Source organism: Gekko japonicus, unplaced genomic scaffold (assembly GCF_001447785.1).
Source record: "Gekko japonicus isolate JY-2015 unplaced genomic scaffold, Gekko_japonicus_V1.1 scaffold265, whole genome shotgun sequence".
Taxonomy (NCBI): Eukaryota; Metazoa; Chordata; class Lepidosauria; order Squamata; family Gekkonidae; genus Gekko; species Gekko japonicus.
In genome coordinates, this window is record NW_015176459.1 from 540,702 (window position 1) to 563,764 (window position 23,063).

The 23,063-nt window shown below is 43.8% G+C and overlaps 1 protein-coding gene across 1 annotated transcript in view; it reads left to right on the forward strand.

Annotated features, from left to right (window-relative positions):
- GRIA3 (glutamate receptor, ionotropic, AMPA 3) overlaps positions 1 to 23,063 on the forward strand; it is a 273,089-nt gene that overhangs the window by 187,549 nt on the left and 62,477 nt on the right. The window contains exons 9-11 of the mRNA XM_015426982.1: positions 676 to 783; positions 2,431 to 2,637; positions 14,765 to 15,141. Coding sequence (XP_015282468.1) covers positions 676 to 783; positions 2,431 to 2,637; positions 14,765 to 15,141 — 692 coding nt within the window. The remainder of the gene's footprint in view (positions 1 to 675; positions 784 to 2,430; positions 2,638 to 14,764; positions 15,142 to 23,063) is intronic.

The following is a 23,063-nucleotide window of genomic DNA, read 5'->3' on the forward strand; positions in this document are numbered from 1 at the left end:
TGTATTGTTATCTCACTTTTCCTCCGAGGAGCTCGGAGTAGTCTCCACAGTTCTGCTTTCCCCATTTTATCTTTACAACAACCCCATACGGTAGGTGAGACTTAGAGGTTGCAAATGGCCCAAGGTCCACCAATAAGCTTTGTAACAGAATGAGTCTTTGAACCCAGGACTCAAACCTCTAAGCATTATACCAGAATGGCTCTCTAGTGGGTTTTTGATGGGAGAGCAGGCTCCCTTTTATACTTTCTTTTCCTTCTTTGTAAAAATTGGTTTCAGGGGTCTGAATTCTATAAATAGATATATGTTTTTTACACCTATTATTTGATATATGTCATGTAGTTAAAATTGATCTAACTATGTGGATGAAATGGCACGAAGAATTAAAATTATGTTTCCCTCCCAGCATCTCAGCCTTCCCTCAACTAGCTTCAAGCACCTGGAGACAGAAGAAGGAAAGCAAGGAGGATACAAACCCACCCACACACAATCTTTAATAACAGCCCTTAACTTTTAAAAAAGGGTTTCCTGCTAATAATTTATGTAATGTGTTTGGAGTGCCAATCAGCAAAATATTTTAATTTCTCCCTGTGGAAGACCAGTTGTTGCATGCATGGTTGGTAAAGTGTTTTAACATGGCACGATCGCAGTATTAACATATGCAATCTTCATTGGTAGGCTGGTTACTGGAATGAATATGAAAGATTTGTACCCGCAACTGACCCGTCGGTCTCTAATGACACCTCATCTGTAGAGAACAGGACCATTGTGGTCACCACCATCCTCGTAAGTTCCACGCCAGCTGTCTTGTATTTATCTAATACCGGTGTCTGCTTGGCTGAGAGGCTCCTTTTTAGAAAAGAGAGACTAGAAGTCCTCTGACCTCACTCATGTCTGCTCCAATTTTTCTGTTCTCAGCCTTGCCTTTGTGTCCCTTTGCAACTGCTTCTAGGGTTGCTAGGGTCTCCCTGGCCACCGGTTGGGGGGTGGGGGTGGGGTTGGGAAACTCCTGCAGACTTGGGGTGGAGCCTGGGGAGGACAGGGACCTCAGTGGAGTACAGTGCCAGAGAGTCCCCCCTCCAAAGCATCCGTTTTCTCCAGGGGGACTGATCTCTGTAGTCTGGAGATGGGCTGTAATTCTGGGTGGTTCCCAGGTCCCAACCAGTGTTCCCTCTAAGCTGAGTTGGTGTGAGCTAGCTCACTGTTTTTTAGCCTCCAGCTCACAGATTTTTGTCTTGGCTCAGGAAGGAGGGCTCCAGAGCAAACTAATTTATTCAGTAGCCAAATCACTTGCTCATAACTTTAATGCCAGTAGCTCACAAAGTAGAATTTTTGCTCGCAAGACTCCACAGCTTAGAGGGAACATTGGTCCCAACTCAAAGCTGGCATCCTTACCTGCTTTCCTGAAATTTTTAACTATCTTCTTTTTGCCTTTGAGAATGGCACGGTTGGCAGGAAAGTAACAGCTGCAGGTTGCCCCATGACTGCCTTTTGGGGAGAAGCTGCTTCTGTTATAGGGAAGAGGGCAGATGGAGAGGATGGGCTGTTGATGCCAGAACAGCCTTTAGTTTTGCATTGAGAAAGTCCCAAAGGGAATGGGACATTGGGTGGAAGGCCATACATCCCCCAACACTGTCTTTTATTCTCCTTACCCTCTTCGTTTCCTGATAATATCACTTCCATTGTGCCAGTGCAGTGGTTCAGGAGTTGGGCCCTTGAGAATATCTAGAAGAGGGTGCTGTGAGACTTGAGGAGGGGGGGACCCCCATCCTTTCTCCCCTTCACTCTCTTGCCTGGCTGCCCAGCTGCAGCATGGCCTCCTCCATGGGCCTGGCTCCGCCTCCTTCCTCCCACAGCAAACTCATGGTTGACGGGGGATCGTGCCTGCCCCCTCCCCTGAACTGCACATCCACTGTCCTCACCCAAGCTCTTTCTGCCCACCCGTTCACCTTCCTCCTCATCACTCTACCTGCCTTCTGCCTGCCATTCTGCCTGTCCCCCTCCCTACCACCAGGGCCATTTGTCTGTTCTCCTTCCTGCTGCTCTGTGGGGAGCAGCTGGGGTGGGGGTAGCTCCTGCCCTTCCCCCCTCATTTCCCCACCCGCATTGCCTATCTAGCACCACAGCACCTCCCGTTTTTCCATCTCCTACATGGTGCAAGGCGGATAGATGCTGCCAAGCTGACGGAGATGCATTGTCTGCAAAACAAGGCTCCTCTGTTTGGGAGGATTTACCCCTCCACTTTTAAACCGTTTTGGTGTTTCTGAAAAGCTGGAGGCTCCCCTAGGTTTGTAGAATAATCTCTGTTCTCTCTATGTGGCCCTAGTCCATGGATTTAAGTATCCACAATCGAGGCCAAGCTGAGAATTAGATATATTGATGTGTCTTAAATCCAAAGGCTGTTGATATTGTTTTCTTCCTCTCATTTCACAGGAAGCTCCTTATGTGATGCGCAAGCAGTCCCCTGACCAAAAAGAAGGAAATGAGAAATATGAAGGTTATTGTGTCGATCTGGCTTATGAAATAGCAAAACATGTTGGAATAAAATATGAACTGTCCATTGTTCCTGATGGGAAATATGGAGCAAGGGATCCTGACACGAAGATGTGGAATGGCATGGTGGGTGAGCTGGTCTATGGGGTAAGTTGCCTGCAAAGCATTCGTGCATAATCAAACGCCATATGAATAAGCAGCAATACAAGCAAAAGGATTCAACTTTTATTGGCACTTTCAAAGATTTGCATTCATGTATGCATGCAAACAGAAACGTCACATTGTATATATTATAAAGCAGGTCCAAAACGAGGAGACACTGGGGAATTTCACATTCCCCAGTTTCTCCCGGTTTCAAGCCGGTATTCTTCCATTTTGAGGTGAACCGGTACAGGGCTGCCATTTCACACATGGCTTGCCCCTACCGGAAACCAGCCGATTCAGAAGCGGTTTGGCATTTCAGACATGCACCGCTTTGTTTTCCCGCTGTTTTCTTCCCGTGCGGGTGATCGGGGTTTTTTTAAAGAAAAAAAACGTTCGATTTATAGCGCTATAGCGCTATAGCAGTATAACAAAACACTCCATGCATTCCAATGGGATTGATATAGTGCTATTACGTTATAGCGCTATAGCGCTATAAAGCAAACGTTTTTTAAAAAAAACAGCCGGAGATCACCCGCGCGGAAAAAGCGTATCCGAACCGGGAGAGGGAACTGGAGACTACTCAGAAGCAGTTGACAGGTGAAACGCTTCAGTCCCGGTTCCTAAACGGGACTGAAGCTTTTGTGTGTGAAATGGCAGTACATTCCGGTAGGGAACCGATTCTCAAACGGGTTCTGTTTGAAATGACAGACCAGAACCCGTTTGAGAACCGGTTCCCTACCGGGAGATATCACCTGTCTGAAATTCCCCACTGTATCAGCATTCCCTGATCCGACATACAATGATCAATCTTAGTATTATTCTAGTGCAAATCTATGATTTCAACCGCTCATTGGAACTGTCCATGTAACAGTCAATGATCATCTTTATTTTGGACATTCATTCTAACGTCATGGTTGTTATAAAATTGAGTTCTTATTATATCTAATAATAAAGTGGGCCACTCTAACAATGGCCTGATGAGGACTGATCATGCTGCAGAAAGCATAGGCAGGTTAAAGGAGGCAGAGCAAAGGATGATGGGACCATTGGCCTGCTCAGGCTCCTCCATTATTTACCCCCACCTAGGATTCCTTGCATGTCCTCTACTTGCTCACTTCGATAGCAAATGTGATGTTTGAGTACTATGAGCCCACTTACAGACAAGGTTGGAGTTTCTGCATGCCCAGGGTGTTAAAAAAATAGTTTGTGAATCAAGAATTGCTTTCCTCATATACACACCCCAAAAATCCAAGTGAGGACTCAGCATGCTAAGTGCAGTTGACAGTCTGAGTGCAGTTGACAGGGAAAGGGAAAAGGCCAAACAGAGGGGAATGAAGAAGTAGGCCGCCAGTCATGTGCTCTCATCTTAATCTATCTCACAGGGTTGTTGTGGGGATCAAATGGGGGATTGTAGAATGGTGCAGACTGCTCTGAACTCCTTGGAAGATGGATGGGATAAAAATATACTAAATATATAAATAAAATAGTTGCATTTTTAGGTCCCCCAACACGATCTGTCTTCCTTCTCTCATGCTTTTTTGTAAAAAAAAAGTGCTGGGAATGTGAATTAGTATTCTGGCAAATTTAAGTTTTGCATATGCATTGAAACAGGTTGAAGCAATTTAAGTTTTGTTTTGACAACTATATGCACAAACAGCATCTGGGGACCTTCTACAGGCTCTCATAGCATTGAATACAGTGCCCCTTTCCACAAGACAGTTCATGATCATATCTAAACACCCTCATTATCTTGGATCTCAACTGAAATCTAAGATAAATATATGAAAGGTCCCATTTATCAGTGATGCCCTCCTTCCCCAACCACAGATGCTAAATTACTGCTGTTCAAAATTATATGACAGGATACAGAAATATAAACTTGCTTTGACATAACCCTAGCAGATGCTAACTTTGCAGAAGGATTTTGTAAGCTGCTTTTCATGATTTCCTCATCTGAAACCTTTCCATTTGTTCTAAAAGATATGAAGCTTATTTTCCCCTCAGAAAAGGTTTCCTTTTAATCATTTCCAAAAGCAGAAGTAAATATTCCTATTTCATGTTCTGGATCTATTTCTGAGTTGGAGATTTTGAAAGGTCACATAGAAACCTGAGGGCTATATATCATGTTTTCCTTTGTAGACAAAGGGTGCTTTGTTGCAGAATACTATTACCTCTGAAACTCAGTGGCAGGAGGCAACATCAACCTTGGCCTCTGTGCCCTATTCATTGGCCTTCTAGGGCAACTATTCAGCTACTGGACTAGATGGACTGCTTATCTGATCTAGCAAGGCTCCACTTAGGTTCTTAAAAGCTCACCTTTTATGCTAATACCCAGGGTAGATTTCATATCCTCCTTACTATTATAATGTGGACAAAGTTTTTACATTGTTCAGTTGACTCCTTGATGTTTTGCAACCTTTTCCCTTCAGTAGTGGTCTCAGGTAGATACAGGGGTGTCCCGTATAAGGATAGACTCTGCAACTGTAATCTTGGGGAACCCGATTCTGTTACCCACATTCTTTTTCGCTGTCCTAAATATTCCGCTATGCGCAATATCTTGATTCGTCCTCTCTTCCCTATGCAGAGAGACTTTCTGGATAGGGACTTATCTTTTTTCCTAGCAGACAAGAGTCCAGCAACAACACTATCTGTCACACTAAACATGTTGTGACTCCAAAGTCGTCGTATAGTGAAAGAAGATCTTAAGAACTCAGTAGCAGGTCCCTCTAGTCCACCATCCTGTATCCCACAACAGCCAACCAGATGCCTCTAGAAAGCCCGCAAACAGGGCAACAGCCCTTTTACAACCCCACCTCATTGTCCCATGGCCTGGCAACCCGCAGGAGATGGGAGGAGGCAGATATTTACTGTGGAGGAGGGATCTTTGTCGCTGCATGATGTCGTCACTTTCAACATGACCCGGAAGCGCTGACATCACATCAGGGTGATGCGCTAGCACTCACCCCTAAACTCATTGCATGGTGATGAAGATCACCGCCTGCTCCTTTTGCTGGTCTGCTTCCGTCCCCTGACGAGATGAGTTATTGGCAGGCGTCGGCAACAATTACCTGAGGTTTGCCTGCCATTAGTGAGCACCTGGTAAGCTTATTCTCACATTAATCTCCTGAATGAAAATGCTCTCAGAAGAGGGCAAAGCAGAGTAAATTGCATTAAAAAGCTATACCCTCCAACAGTTCACAAACAAAAATAGTGCCATGCTTTTGACACTCCATTTTTTATACCAAGGATCACTGCCTAATGCTCCATTCCTTATTTACACACAAATGAAGACATTTCTTCACTTTTTGCATGCTGTATTCACTTACTGTGCAGTATCCTGTCCTCCACTGACTCAAAAGCTAGATTGCCATTTGTTCCAAAGATATTACTAGAAAAACTTTATTGTCCTATAAAAGGTTATCCGTAACCTTAGCAGCTTCAGTTTGAAAGGTAAAAATAGGAACAAAATAGAGCTGGCAATTTACCAGGGACAGGTGGCAAAAAATAGGGATACTTTCCAGGTAAATAGAGACAACTGTAGCGTAGGCAAACAAATATCAATTTTATACTAGTTTAGCAGTCTTTGCTCCTCCCAAAGAGCCCTTTGGTGAAGGTGCTGAGAATTCTGTCATATGGCCACTACCAGATTTCACTTCCCAGGATTCCTTGGGGACAGATGATTAAGTTGGCTCTATGATGGAGGTGTGCTGTTGGCATATTTAAAACAGTCTCCCACAATGAAGAGAAAACACACGCACCCCGTATGGACCAATAACAGTATGAGAAGCAATACTTCAACTTGCAAGGGAGTACGTGCTGGCTTAACAAGAGGGAGGAGCTTCCTAACCTAAGAACTGTTGAATGATCAGAGAAATGGAATGGAAACCAAGACTACTGTGTTGTGTCCTGGCTCTTTGGGAAAATTGCTGTGCAATGTTTGACCAGGTATTTAACCCCAGAGGACTTGATGCTTACCCACAATAAAATGCAGATGATATGGGTGATATGAACTTACTTGCACTGAGCAAGGATTTGTTAAACACCTGGAGCCTATGCGATGGAAGTGTTCTCACTGAGCATGAAATGCTGTTTGTCTGCTTTGAAGTCATAGCCCTCCTCATTTCTGTGAGCACATCGGAAGCCTAATCCATGTTGACTATCTTTTTCTCATCTCAGCTGCTGCTGACATGTGGCAGTCAATACCAATTTACATCTGACACTAGCTGGCAGGAAGTACTTACCCACCTGACTCTGCAGAAACCAGCACATCATACGAAATGGGCTACCACATGTGCAGTCCTGATAAGGCATGCAATGATAGCATGCTAGCATGATGCTTTCCTGGGCCGTGGATCTCTGATGTGCTAACCGTGCATACATGATGGCTGGTGGCCTGGTGGAAAGGAGACACTAGGGGCATGCAACTCGGTGAGAGCAGAATGTTGTGTGGATGTTCCACAAAGAAAACCCCAGTTTGGGTGTCAATGGAGAGAAAAGCCTCCAGTGTGGAAGCAGCCATAGACAGCTGTGTTGCAGGCTACATTGGCTCTAGGATTTAATAGAGGATGACTTGACATTTTTAATGTGAGGTTTTTTTCCAAGACAATAAAAGGTAACAAAAATTTAATATAAAAAAACAAAACAAAAATTTTTAAAAATAAAGGAAAAAAGAAGAAAAAGAGAAGAAAGAAATATAAGATAATATCAATACTTCTTTTCTTTATAATAGAGGATGACTTGTAGCTGAGGAGTGTTGGATGGAGGTATTGCTTAACCCTTCCAGTGCTTGCCAGTTTCACCCTGAAGCCTCATCCCACAAGCTGTTTTTCCACAGCTGAAATTTCAGATATGAGTTTACCATGTTTCAGAGAAGTGGGTGATGATTGGGATTTTGGAGGGGAAAGCACCCCTCACCCACCTCTTTGCAGGTGGTCTGCTATCAAATGCGTGGTTTGCTCCTCAAACCTTTGATTATTTTCATTCAGCCATCCGCAGTATTCAGGTGGCCAAAATTCAGGTGCATCCCCCAGTTTTGGAGCCAGAGTTTTGTCTTGACATGCAAGGGGAAAAAGAGTTAGCGAACAGTAGAGAGATCTTTTGGCTGTCAGGACAGATGATCCTTTTAGATTCATATAAATTATGTAAATGTGAAGAGTCTTTGCTTATTTTGCAAATACATTTTCCATCTGGAGTCCTGCAGAGAAAGTCTAAAGTGTGCAGGACTTTGAAGCTTGTCTCTGATTTCTGGAAATCTATATACACCACCTCCTCTGGCTTCTGAGATCTGCCCAGAATCTTTCCTACACACTTGCAAGTCTACTCTTGCGGCCTCAACTCTTAGAATTCTGCTTTCTTTACTGACATTAATGCTTGTTTCTTCATCCAGTGGGTTAGATTTGAGCTGAATTTTCTGCCAATGGAAGGGGAGATGTAATTTCTGCCAGTCTCTCCAATCTGATGCAGACACCCAGTTTGCCTCTCATGCTGTTCCTTGAGAGCCTCCTATCCAACAAGAATAGCATTTTGGGGAGATCTGTGGGCTGCAGTGGGGGGGAGAAGGCAGGGAAGTTCTGTTCTACTGAAGGAAGTACCCTCTGTGAGTTGAAAATTTGCTCTGGATCCAACTGTATGGCAGGTTCTAACATGGATATTGCCTAGTGAGGCAGCATGTTGTAGTGATTAGGATTATGGGAGCCAGTGGCTAAATGGGCTGTGGCTCAGTGGTAGAATATCTGCTTGGTATGCAGAAGGTCACAGGTTCAATCCCCAGCATCTTCAGTTAAAATAATCAGGTAGTAGGTGGTGTAAAAAACCTCCCCCTGAAACTCTGGAAAGCTACTGCTAGTCTGAATACATAATACTGATCTTGATGGCCTGATGGTCTGATTCAGTATAAGACAGCTTCATGTAAATAGAATCATAGGATCATAGAGTTGGAAGGGGCCATACAGACCATCTAGTCCAGCCCCTGCCCAATGCAGGACCAGCCTAAAGCATCTCTGACAAATATTCGTCCAGCCTCTTCTTGAAAGCTGTCTGTGAAGGGGAGCTAACCACCTCCCTGGGCACTCTGAGCATGAAAAAGTTTTTCCTAATATCCAGCCAATACCTTTCTGCATGTAATTCAAACCTGTTGCTTTGGGTCCTATCCTCTGCTGCCAACTGGAACAGCTCCTTGCCCTCCTCCAAATGACAGCCTTTCAGGTATTTAAAGAGAGCAATCATGTCCCCCCTCAATCTCCTCTTCTCCAAACTCAATATTCCCAAGACCCTTAGCCTTTCCTCATAGGGCTCAGTCTCCAGACCCCTGATCATCCTCGTCGCTCTCTTCTGCACCCTCTCGATTTTGTCCACATCCTTTTTGAAGTGAGGCCTCCAGAACTGCACACAGTGCAGAAGGTGTGGTCTGACCAAGGCAGTATACAGAGGGGCTATGACCTCCTGCGATTTCGATGCTATGGTCCTGAATTTGCCTTCAGTTAGATTTGAGTCCAATTAGATATGAGTCCAGTAACATCTTAGAGACCTACCGGTCTCTAAGGTGCTACTGGACTCAAATCTAACTGTTCTACTGCAGGACATGACTACCCTCTGAAACTGTCTTCATGTATTCAGTGGTCTTTAGAATATTAGTGGAAAATTGGAGTGATCTGGGTCCAGAATACCACTCAGGAATGAGACTTACTGAATGACCTTGGACTGATTTCTCTTTCTCAAGCTCACAGGGTTGCTCTGAGGCTAAAATAGGGAAAGGGGGAGCCAGGATGGTGTCCTGAGCACCTTTTGAGGAAGGACAACATCAGGATGGGTGGAAGGGGTCACATATGCGCAGTGGAGACCAGTGGCCCATGTGGAGCCATATGACAGTCCTTCATAGGGGGCGTAATAATAAAGTGCACCCAAGGCACTTTGAAGAAGAGAAGTCCCATAAAATGGCTCATTATGCCTTTCACTGTGGAACAGCTTTGCTTTCTCTCAGGAGCTTAGAAGTCTATTAACAAAAGTTGAAAGCAGAAGTGTGCATTTCTCCCAATGCCTCTGAGAGTCTTGTCTGGAAAAGTGGTTGTCACATTCTGTATGCATGGCATTAATTTTGAATGCTGGCGCTAAGAGGCACGGAGACCCAGCTCTGGTCTGTGGTGGAAACCAACAGCTGAACTGAGTGGCTGTGCAATTCATAATTCATTTGCTTATGTACTGACCTGTCATGGCTAACAAGTTATTTCCTGCAGTGTAGCCAACACTACTCCGCTCTGGGGCCTCTCCTGACATTACCTTAGCAGCATGGGACCCGCTGCCGCATGTGTCCTTCAAGTGCCATGCTGATGTCAGAAACCACCAGTCCACGTGAGAGGAACCCATAATGAAGCTCCTCCCCATGCCAATAATCCCCAGCTCCTGAGAGAATGCAGGCAGATGAAGAACTTGAGCACCTCACCAGTGTCTTCCATGTGCCCCACAGTGCTGTTCCCTTTGCTTCTCTCAGGCCAAGTTACATGTGAGGCTGGGAATCTGGGATTGAATCCTCCTGGATGTATAATTTAGCTGCAAAAAGCAACTGTGGGAAAAGAGGGAATGAGGATCAGGACCACAGCGCTATGGAAGGAGAAATTAACACCCTCCCTTGTATCATTTCCTAAATCAGAACCCACCCACCCCCACCCAATTACTTCCTTCCTCCCCCCCTCCCCACGGGCTTGGCCTGGAGTAGTTTGGAGAGAGATACTTTTGATGGGGACACAGGGGCAGAGAAAGTTTTAAGGCCACTTTCCTTGCACTGTGTCTCTCAGGATACCAGAGCTGTAGTATATGAACAAAAGTCACATCTGTAATGCCATTACTGATGCCCCAGAATCATACATTTTAAATCCTAATATTATTGGACAGGGTTTTAAAAGAACCAGTGTAGCATTACTGGGCCTGTTGGGGAAACCCACATGTATCCCAGGAAACACGTGGTTTTCCACAAATAGAACCTCCCTGCAAGAATGTTTCAGGATGGGAACATGGCCAACAAGGGGTGAGGTGGAACCACCTTTTGCATGCACATCTCAGTCCTGGTCCTTATTGGGCATGTTATGTGCAGGAGCTGAGGACAACTTACAACATCCATGGGACTGTGTTACATCTGACTGAGGGTGGGGACCCCAGTCCCAACCTTTGTACTCCATAATGCATGAATAAGTGAAATTTTAGTATATACACTTACAGGTTAGTCCTAAGCATTGTGTCCATCTGTTTAGTCCTACGCCCATTGCCATTGTGGAAAAGACCATCAGGACTATTAGGACCAGAAAGGTGGCAGGTGTTCAGGCTGCTCACCTGGAGGAAGGCAGGAAAGGGAGTAGGATGGCCATGGCATCGTCAGAGGAGAGTGCACACAGTGAGTGAAAGTGGTGCCAGTGGATGCAGCAGTTTTACTTCTCCCTTCCCAACTGATTTGTGTGCCACAGTGGTACCAGGACTTTCCAGATAGGCATGACATGTAAACTGCCAGGCTGTGTCTGGTCAATAGGACTGGAGCAGACGTGGGGGACACAAGGATTTGGACTGGCATCTCTGAGCTGAACCTATCTTACAGGGTTTAGATGATGATAATAGGGATAGCTTCTAGACATGATTCCTTGAGCTTTCTGAGTCTTGAACAAAGATGTTTTCTTTGCCCCTATACTAAGGTTCCATACTCAGTTATAATGTGGACATGTTGTTTGTATTTCAGGTGCTTTGTGGAATACTAGCTATGGATAGGGTTTGCCCGTATTTTCTCATGAGAAACTAAATCAGAGCGGACAACAGTAAATCTTCAGATGGATGAGGAATTGCTTGCCACTTTGACAGAGTATCAACATAATGCTCTCTACCCTGCCAGTGACCTCATGTCTTTGGATTCCAGATAGGAAATCTCAACACAGATTTCGGGAAGAGGAGGAGAAAAGCCTATAAATCAGAGCCTGATAAATGTTTCAGCCTGTGGGCCACCTCTGAGTGTGGAAATAGAATGGTGGGCATAACAGGCAGAAATTCAGCAGGTGAAACCTCTCTCCCCACATATAAATGCACTGATGGAGAAGGGCAGCACTTTCCCTCTTGCCTTCCTGCTAGTTGTGTGGACAGGAAAGGCAGTGGAAGCCTTGTGGAGGTGACTGCCTTCCTGAAAACAAAGGAAACCAAAAAAAAGAAGGGGGGACCAGCATGCATGAATTGGTACAAAGCACAAAAACTGCTGGCTAAAGATAAACAATATATATATATAAAAATAATATTTAATGCCAAGTTCAGTAATTCAGAAATATAACTACAGAAAGCCGAGGTGTTCTTGCAAGAAACAACAAATATACAGAAAGATAGAAAAATAAAGTCCCAAATATTTCAGTGTGTCTCACTCCAGTTGTATTGTAATAAAACAGTCAAGCTGGACTGTGATATTACAATACAACTGGAGTGAGACACGCTGAGATATCTGGGACTTTATTTTTCTGTCTTTCTGTATATTTGTTGTTTCTTGCAGGAACACCTCGGCTTTATATAGTTATATTTCTGAATTACTGAACTTGGCATTAAATATTATTTATATATATATATATATATATTGTTTATCTGTAGCCAGCAGTTTTTTTGCTTTGTACCAATTCCTTAAAACAAAGCCTTTTGTGTATGCAGCAGGCACAGAGAGGAGAGAGCCACAAGTGGAGCGCAGCTGCTGAAGCATCCCTCCTCCCTGGGCAGGATTTAATTCAAGACTGGATGTAGCCACAAGAGGTGGGGGGGGGGATAGAGAAAGAGCAGAGCAAAAAGAACAGCACCTGTATCTGGTCTCACCTCTTTGTCTCTGGCAAGAACCTGCCCAGAAGATACACATTCAGTTTTATAAGCATTGTTCCCCCAATCTGGGGTTGGGTTCTCTTCCCCGTGACTCATCATCTCTTTTTGAATGATTGTTTTTCAGAGCTAGAAAATGTATGTCAGTTTCATATGTAACCTCATTTTTTACCCTATTTCTGTGGCTGCATCTCTTGAGATCCATCTCTACTTTCAGGAAGAGCCATTTCATCTTTTCATTTTCACACCATCTTTGGCCTTTGCCCAAAATGGGAGGGGAATTACCCAAATTAGATAACATTGCAATAGAGTATAGCAAAATATGATGATGCCTTCTGACAAACAGTCAGTGCATATTCTGTAATTCAAGCACAGAGCGATAGACGGAGAATGCCCAGCTTCCCGATTTTCTTATAAAAAGCAGGCTTGTAGCCCTTGTAGTTCTGAAGATAGGCTTGAAAGTGCGTGGGTGGGCAGTATCTGACGGTATCATAACAAAGATGTCACAGAATAGGAGTTTACAGCCTTCTGTAATCTGGAGCTATCAGTGAGATCATGCATGGCAAGTAATTTGAACACCTGGATTGCATTGTGTCAGTGCTGTTCATGCTGTTTCGGGGAATCCTGAGTTTTCTTGGAAGCTGTTCGGTGGTGGCTTGATGAGAAGATTGATAGCACTGCATCAGCGAAAAACACCTTGTCCAATCTCTTGTTTCTTGCTATGTGCAGCCACATGTGACCTTCATGTCAGATAAGACCTAAGAAGACTTGCTGGCACCTACCCTACTGTGAGCACCTTGGAAAATGACCTGGAATTCTTTGTAATTTATTTTATTGTATTTTACTTCACTTATAACTTGCCTTTCTCTCTGAGACTCCAGGCAGATTACAAAGTATAAAACTGATTCTGAAAGACAGCATAAGATATCCAGTAAACAACGCAGTGGTACTAGGATTGCAGAATGGCAAAAACAGTGCCAGAAAAACCCTGTCCAAGGCATGATGTACTGTAACACGGATTGTGGCTTACTAGGATAGAAGGCAATGCAGTAAAAGCAGGGTGGTACATCCAATAAGATTCGCAACAGAGCTGGGGTCCCCACTGTTTTTGCGCCTGTGGAATTCTGACGCAGCGTGGTGGGTGTAGCCCCAAAATGGCTGCTGCAGAAAGTGAAGCTGGCCATAGAAGGGCTGCTACAGTTTACCTTCCGTCATGCAGTGAAGATCTTTGAGCTGTGATGGCAACTCCTGCCAAAGCAACTTAAAAAAAAAAAACCTGCACAGCCAATCAAATCTCTAATGGCGAATCAGAAGCCTTGCTAGGCAGAAGCCCCACCTGACCCCACCCAATTTCTAAAAAGTGGCAGGTGCCAGGCCACCCACAGGCACCATGCTGGGGACCCCTGCAGTAGAGACGAACATCCTGTTCTTTATAAAAGTGATCTCCTGAGCTGTTCCAGTCTACTACAGTTCCAACCCATGTATGAGAATATCCTATTGAACACATTCTGTAAAATGATAGATTGGGAAAGGGGGGGCTCTTCCTTGCCTCCTCCGGCAGGCCATTCCATAATGCGGGAACCCGGGCTGTTTTGGGGCAGGAACACACAGGAACGGAGTTCCGGCTGGCTCCTGAGTTGTCCACGCCCAACAGGAGCTCATTAGCATAATAGGCCACACCCAACAGCAGAAACTCATTAGGATTGGCTACATTAGGGGTGTGTGGCCTAACATGCAAAGGAGTTCCTGCTACAAAAAAAGCCCTGGGTTTTGACCACAAACAAGGTAAACAGAATAAGAAGCAAAAGGTGGGTGTGGCTGGACGAGCACACTTCTGGTAACATGGGGGTGTGGCCTAATATGGTAATGCTCTGTACTATCAGGGGTTTGGCCTAATATGCAAATGAGTTTCTGCTGTTGGGTGGGCCTATTATGCTAATGAGTTCCTGCTGGGCTTTTTCTACAAAAAAAGCCCTGGCGGGAACCATGACAGACTATGCATGTTTATGGGCAGCTGCTGCTCTGCCCGTTTGCAGGATGATGGCACAAAGGTTTGGTCACAGTCATGAAAGGGTTCCACTGCAGATAAATGGAGGACACACAGTGATGACACGCTAGCATATCAGATGTCCAGAGAGAGAGACTTTTCAGTGAAGGGGTCTGAAACGTCACGTTATCTGGTTGCTAAACTTTGAGTCCCGCGGCACCTTCAAAACAAACAAAGTTCTGTTCGAGGTATGAGCTTTCGTGTGCACACACACACTTCCTCAGTAATGCTCTTTTCTCTCTCTCGTGCGTTCTGTCTTTCCAGAGAGCAGACATCGCCGTGGCCCCACTTACCATAACGTTGGTCCGAGAAGAAGTCATTGATTTTTCGAAGCCTTTCATGAGTCTGGGCATCTCTATCATGATCAAGAAGCCCCAGAAATCTAAACCGGGTGTCTTTTCCTTTCTGGATCCTTTGGCCTATGAAATATGGATGTGTATAGTCTTTGCTTACATTGGCGTCAGCGTTGTTCTTTTCCTAGTCAGTCGCTTCAGTCCTTACGAGTGGCATTTGGAAGACAACCAAGAAGAGCCCCGAGACCCTCAGAACCCTCCTGACCCTCCAAATGAGTTTGGAATATTTAACAGCCTTTGGTTTTCCCTGGGTGCCTTTATGCAGCAAGGATGCGATATTTCTCCAAGGTTTGTTTTTTCATATCACACTCTCATCGCCTATTTGCATTTTATGGTCGCCCACTGATGCCATGGTGCATATATGTTTCTTTCTCAACCATTTTTTATGGATTCCAAATTTTATTTTGACATTCCATCCAATGCTAAGCTTCTTCCATTGAGCCTCAGTTGCATTTACACACACACACACACACACCCCAAATACAAGAAGGGTGTGGCCGGTATTGCCTTCCAATGCCGTGCAGTCATGCATTGCTGCCAGAACTTATATACACCATGTTGAGACTGTAAAATGCATCGGGTTTTACATCTTTCAGCAATGCTTGGAGGGTTACCGTGTTTTTGCTGCATATCTCATTTTACGGTCATCTGCTTGGTGCATATAACATTTTTTTTCCGTTCTGCTTTGCAAAGCAAGAGCCGATTCTTTGCAAAGCCACATGCAACAGCACTTTAAAAAAATCATCATGCTGCTCCCCCATGACTTATGCTAACCTTTCCTTTGTGCCACCTTTTCTTTCTGTCTCCCCCTCCCCCGCTGTGCATCACCCTTTCATCTGTTCCTTATATCACCACCTCTTTATTTCTCCATATATACCCTCTAAGAAACGTCTTGTAATGTACTGTGTACATGCCATCAGGAATGAATTTAATCAGGTCTTTTGAATGCAGGACAGGCCCATAGCCAGATGTTTTCTGGTGGGAAAGCACAGGGTTTATTCCAGTCTTTTCTTCCTACTGCACAGTGAATGTCATATCCACCCGCCCTGTTCTGTACACATAAATGCTGGACCTTTCTAACCAGAAAGGAAGACAGAAGGAAAAATTATATAAAAATGAAGAAATTATTCATCTTTATTTCCTGATTCCTTCTATCTTCTTTCCCCCTCCAGCCAGTTTCTTTTTGAGAAACAACCGAGCTACTTGTTAAACCTTGTACAACCAGTTGCATGGGAAACTTGGCTACCATGGCACCATTTATTTCCTCCACTGCACAAAATATGTTCAGTGGCATGTTAGTGTAAATTCTGGGAAGCCCTGAGACTACACTGGAGGAGGGCAGGGGTACTGTAGATCTCTGCAAAACAGCACAAGCCTCAATATAAGTAATCTAACCCATTTAACATTTATTTCATTTATGGCATGCTTGTAATAACTTAGGCCATAGCTGTCCCCAGTGTGCGCAGAGCCCTGCTTTCTCAGGTCACCAAGTCACACTTGGCACATTGGCTGTTAGGTGGCCTGTGTGTGCCCCCACAGCACTCCCCATTTGCTTAGCCAAGGATCACAAGCTGTGAGTTCACATTCCTTGCCAAAGCAGAGATTGCAGGCTTGAAGGGGGTATGGGGATGTACAAAAGATGCCCTACTGTAATTCCTGAGCTCGCTGGGGGGCAGGACTGTATTAGACCCTCTGGGGATCCTTCTGCGTGTGGGCGGTGCACCCATTTGGGGAACAGTCACATCAGCACAATTTAATTGCAGTTGGAAATTTAAGTGTTGAAATGTTTGTTCATCATTCCAGGGCTTCGTTTGGCCATTTTTAATGGCAGAGAGCAGAGATTATGGGAGATTCAAATAAGGGCTATGGGGAATGTCCTTTAACTGTTTCTCTCAGCTCTGATTCCAGATCTTAAATGTCTCCCTCACCCCCTAAGCTGCTACTTGCTTCACTGGGAAAAAAGACTGGTTGCCAGTATATTATCCCCAACAGAGCATCAACACTTGGAAAAGGGGATCTGAAGTTGGGAAAAGAGTGGAGGGCAAAAGAGTTAAACTGTCCTGGCCCAGTATTGTCTGGACCAATAGGTATTGTAGTAGCTCCCCTAATGCCACAGGCAAGAGCCCTGCTACCTCCAATCCTTACAATGAAAGTAGCTGGCAATTTAAACGGAGCCCAAGTACATGCTCTCTCCCTTTCTAATATTGTACTTTTCACACATGCACTAAATAACACACTTTCAATTCACTTTCAATGTACTTTGCAAGTTGATCTTACTGTGTGAAATGGCAAAATCCACTTGCAAATGGATCACTGAAATGGACTGAAATTGCATTATTTAGCATGTGTGAAAGCACACACACCCCAGCTTTTCTTCTGTCACCAATCCGTATGATACTGTAAAACAACATAAACAATTTAAAAAAAAGATATTTGGATTCTCTTCGAGTGTCCTCTTCCATGTGCTGCCTGTGGGTCTGACCCATAAAGTCTTTGTAATACACATTGCCACAGTTTGCGTAGTCTTTTTTATTTTAATTTATACGTAAATCTTTCCGTTAGATCCATAACTATAGAATATCTTGATGATCCCACTTCTTGAAATAGCAATGTTTGATTGCTGTGTTTCCCTTTTTAAGAAACAGTCTACAACATTAGAGACATCCCATGTTCACTTCGGAAAGTCAAAAGCTTTTAAAATAGAGATTGGTATAGTATTTTGACAATATCTGTCAAAAACAATAAATATATAGGGCTCTGATACAGTGTTAAACATAGTATACTAAGTGAATTTACTTTTTAGCTGACATAAACCATTGAGTGGTGGAAGAAATAGTCATTTGATATCCAGGCATATATAGCTACATTTTTATATTAAATATGATTATCCTATTTAAGCTTCAGAATTTAGAACAGATACATTTAATCTCATGTGTTTATCTGGCTAATTCAGTAGGGAAGCATGGGATCAAATTTGAAAAAGGAATGGGAGATCCATGATCAAATCCTTGCAGCATTTTAAAATGATAATTGAAGCCATCTGGGGGCCTAATTCATATCAAAGCTGCATGGGGGGGAGTGTTTAACTTTCCCTTCCTGTCTGGCTTTGCCAATTAAGAGTGACCCCTCCCCTCATACTTGTGTCATCCCTTAAAGGGGAAAAAAAGATTCCTTCATCTTTCTTTTTTCCCTTTGAGGGCTAATAACACTATTGGGGTGCATTCAGCTGAAGAAGCCACACACATGGAAAATAGTTTTCTCCTTCTCTTTCTAATGTGGCCAGCGTGGTGTAGTAGTCAGTGACCCAGGTTTGAATCCCCACTCTGCCATAGAAGCTCACTGAGTAACCTTGGGCCAGTCACACAGATTCAACCTAACCTTCCTCATAAGGTTGTTGTGAGGATAGATTGGAGGACAGAAAAATTGTCTAAACTGCTTTGGGTCCCCATTGAGGAGAAAGGAAATAAATAAATCTGAACTGCTGGAAAATGCAGGCATATAAATATTAGGAGACCTAATTAGTTTTTTTGCAAAAAGACAAGAACCCAGGAAGCTGCCTTCTTCTGAGTCAGATGACTGCCCCACCATGGTCAGTGTTCTTCACTCTGACTGGCAGTGGCTCTCCAGGGTCTGAGATCGAGGCCTTTCACATCACCTGCTCCCTGATCCTTTCAACTGGCGATGCAGGATCCTGAACCTGGGACCTTCCACATGCATAGCGGATGAAGAGAATTCAACCTGGAATCTTTGACATGCCATGCAGATGTTCTTCTACTGAGCCTTCCCAATAAATGTAAGATTATACTTTTAAGCAGATAATAGACGATAGAAACTTCCACTGGAATCAGTGGGGTCAGAGTCACACAAACACAACAGTCACCCCTCATGTGTCTTGTCTGTATTTTTTTCCATGAATTTCTAACACTTGCCAAACAGATTTTCAAATGCTAACACAACTCTTTCAAAAAAAAAAAAAAGGTAAAGAAGGGTTGCAGAAGCCTCATGAAGTCCAAAAACCTGTATGGCTATCAAGGACAAGCACACAAGTCACTAAGAAGAGCCACCTCTGTGCAGCTTGGATTTCAGGCATCTGCACTTCTGAGGCAGGCCCATGCGAGTGATCTGCATGGGCCAGGGTCAAAAAGCTGCTTCGCACTTTATGAAGTTCCATGAGTACTTCAGAGTTTAAATGACATTTGTTGCAAGGAACACAAAAAAGTGTGACTGGGAAGTATGGCTACAGGCACTCGAAGATTCTGCCAGATGATGCGTGTGAGGAAGCTTCCTTCAAACACAGAGCAATCGAGTACACGTCCTCAGAATGTTTGGAAACGTGTGTCCTTGTTACTGCAACCTTATCACTGCATCCTATAATGTCAGGATCTAATCCTGCCTCCATTCACAGGACAATGGCAGGCTCATCCATGGACATGGGAAGATTTCACAACTGCCCCATTCTGAGCTTTTTCATTTAGAGATTTATGTCTGCTTTTATCTTCATTGGGGACTCAAAGTGGATCACACAGCATTGTTCATCACTCCTCCATTTTAGCTCCACAACAACAACTCTGTAATGTAGGTTAGGTAGAGAGAGTGTGACTGGCCCAAGGTTACCTAGAGAGCTTCCATGGCAGAATGTGGGTTTGAACCTGGGTCTACCACATCCTCATCTGATACTGGAACATCTACATCAGGCTGGCTCTCAGTGTTAGATTTCATTTCAGGTTTGGTTTCATTGGACATTCTGGGCATGAAGATGGCCCCATCACTTTTGACAGACAGTATTTGTAACGCGGGGCGTTCTGATTCTTGCTCTAGCCACAGGGATTGGACGCCAAGGTGTCATTTCCATGCTGCTTTATGAGCAGAATACCACCTTCGGATCCAGCCCTCAATCTGTGCAACTGGAGGGTGAACATCCGGAAGGAGAAAAGATGGTGTCTGTGAATGCAATATTTTTACCTTCTCTTACTTATTCATATCCTGTCCTTTTATCTGTATCCTGTCCTTTGTGAGGCAGGAGCTAAGACTAGCAGATCTCAGCCTGGTAGGAAGAGTTTCCCTTTCCCCATTTTATGCTTGTTGTAACACGTTGAGGTTAATTCAGCTGAGGGATGGGGACTTGTCCAAGCCCTTCTCCCCAGACTTCATGGATAAAGAATTCGGGCCCAAGTCTTCCAGCCCAGGTCCCAGCAATATCTGTGCACCTCCCTAATTAGCACAAATGGCATCTTCCTAAATAGGAGCTATATGTTTTAGAAAACGTTTGTCAAATGAACGTTAGAACCCTTGTGATATACCCTCCCGTACTTGAGTAGCTTTTAGACTCTTCCTTGTGTGTGTGTATGCTTTGCAATTAGATCCCCAAATAAGTAGTGAAATTTTGCCTCTGTGCTTGCTGCTTTGATAATGTGAAGAGATAGCATTTAAATTGCTGTTGACCATGTGTTCAACCATTAAAAGACCGGGAAAATAAGCATGGGACATCACATGGAAAGCTGTAGGCATTTTTCTTCTCATTCTACTAGCCTCGTCCCCCTCTTTTTTGGCAGTAAATGGAATCCTGAAGGTTCTTGCAATGGCTATTGTTCAATTCACTCTCACTTAACAAATGGGAATCTTTCTCCTCTTACCCAGTGTTAAATAATTTAGAAATGCCTATGATAGCTCAAAAGCAGCATATACGTATTGATCAATTAGTAGCTGATGTTCTGTTGTTAATAATTTTAGCTGGGCATCATTGGCAGGACATCTTCCATCTTTTTCTCCTCAGCTGTGTCATTCCAAAACTGTCAAAATTCTCTTGGTCCTTTTCACTGTTATGATCAACCCATATAATAGAAGCATCCAAAGACTGGCAATTCAATGAAAATTCATTAATAAATCAAGAGTTTAAGGAATATCTTTAATTTAAAAAAAACACCATGTTGTACACTGTGTACCCCACAAGTTCTTCAAAGGGAGATCTGTTTCAGTATAGCATCTTAGGGCCAAATTAGACAAGATACAGAAAGATCCGTGAAGGGATCTCCCCAGAATATTTTATTAGAAAATGGCCTCTGTGAGGAGATGGGGGGTGTATCCCAGTTTGGAGCTATAAGACAATGAAGAAGGGTTATCTCTTCTCACATCCATAAACAGTTTTTCTAAGTTCAGATACCTTTCCACCAGCTATTTTTGCCTTGCTCGGGGGAACATACCTCAGTGGGACAAACTGCTAGTCTGGGGTAGGGCATATGAGCTAAATAAATCTGCACATGTATAAACCCCAGGCTCCATGCCATGGAAATCATCAGTATTGGGGGAAAAGGTGGCTACTATTCGCCAATTAAAAATGCTCAAGAGACCTATTTACAGACCTCCCCATGTCTTGTCTGGGTCTCTAACTCATGAAGATGAATCAGAGCACTGATGAACATTCAGCGCATAAATTAAACACATGTCACTCAGGGTTGTGGCGTTTCCTCATGCTTTTAAACAAGATTGCAGACTGTGGTGAAAAATGAAAGTTGGCAGCATGTAAATTGGTGGTGGAAATGGATGTAGAAATATCAGTTATGTGTCCTCATAAGTTCTCTCACTCCAAATGCATACCTAGAGATTGTCCTGAAATAGGGTATCATTATTTATGGTAACCATATCTTTCCCCCCCTGCTGACTCATTCATCCAAGCCATCCTTAATGTCAGGGGTCCAAAAGAAGAGAAAAGTTTCCTCACAGTAATTCTCATGACCAAAGTGACATGTGTGTCCCCCCATGAAACACATTTTAGAATACATTAATACAATTTATAATCTTCTGCCGGAGACTGAAATTTGCAGAGATGACAATAATATGGGGCTACAGGTTGTCTCGGCATGTATTATTCCAGCAAATTATTGATCAAATCCATTGTAGAGATAAGCCAGTTTTAAAGTGCCACAGCAACTTATTTCTTCAGCAATGAGAATGGTGGGGGGGGGAAAATGCCATTTGTGCAATATTCTTTTGTCTTTGTGCATCATTTCTATGGAAGAAGTTAAAGATGCCATTTGTTCAGAAGATCCTTCCATAAGGCATCCATTTTATGATTTTCCAGTCTGTAACAAAATTAGTACATGGCTGTTAAAAGCGGTTCTAGACCTCTGTTGTTGCTTCACTGGAATACAGTTCCTGAATGAAAACATCAGTATTGTTAGATGCTCATAGACATTCTGGGAGGAGCCTCATTTTTCAGTTTCCTGCTATAGGCTTTCAGCTGCCTTTGTGCGGAAAAGTCGTGACACCTTACAGCTAGTTAGATCTATAAGAGGTAAGTATTTAGCGTGGCTGTTTCAGTAGATAAATTGCATTCATAAAGCAATGTCTAGCCTAAATTCAGCTGTATCCACATGGTGAGGGGTCCCCACTTTCCTGTCATTGCTGCCACAAGCGCAGAGGTATTAAGGAGTGTCCATGCTGAAATTCTGCACATATTTCACTCTATCAGCCCCCATTTTCCTCTGCATTCCTTCTTCCTAGGGTTGCCAACCTCCAGATGGTAGCTGGAGATCTCCAGCTATTACAACTGATCTCCCGGCCACAGAGATCAATTCACCGGGAGAAAATGGCTGTTTTGAAGGTGGACTCTATGGCATTGTACCACATTTAAGTCCCTCCCCTCCCCAACCCCCACTGTCCTCAGGCTCTACCCCCCCCCAAAAAAAAAAACCTCTACCCCCCCCCAAAAAAAAAAAATCTCCAGGTACTCCCCAACCTGGAGCAGGCAACCATACCCCCTCCACAGGCCACCAGAGTGTTTTTATCTGGTTTTTTAAAAAATAATAATAATAATTGCTGCTGTACTATAGCCTAATAATAAAGTTATAGCAACTGCTATGACCTTCTAGTTCCTTGGAACCCTGCCTGTTTAAGAACTTATGTATTTATGTATTTAACTAGCAGTAAAGCCCGTTGTGAAAGCAATACAACGAGATCTAGAAAGAGGCTCTGGGGCAGTGCTCTGGCTTTGGGCAAACTGTGTCAATTTGCTGTGGTGACCTCAGCAGGGTATAATGACAGAGTCCACTGTTTTCTCCAGAGGAACTGATCTCTGCTACATGAAGAGCAGTTGTAATTGTGAGTGATCTGTAGCCCTCACCTGGAGATTGGCAGCAATTGTTACCCAGGACAAAATAGCTGGTTTGGAGGGTGGAGTCTATGGCATTCTACCTGTCTGAGGTCCCACCCCT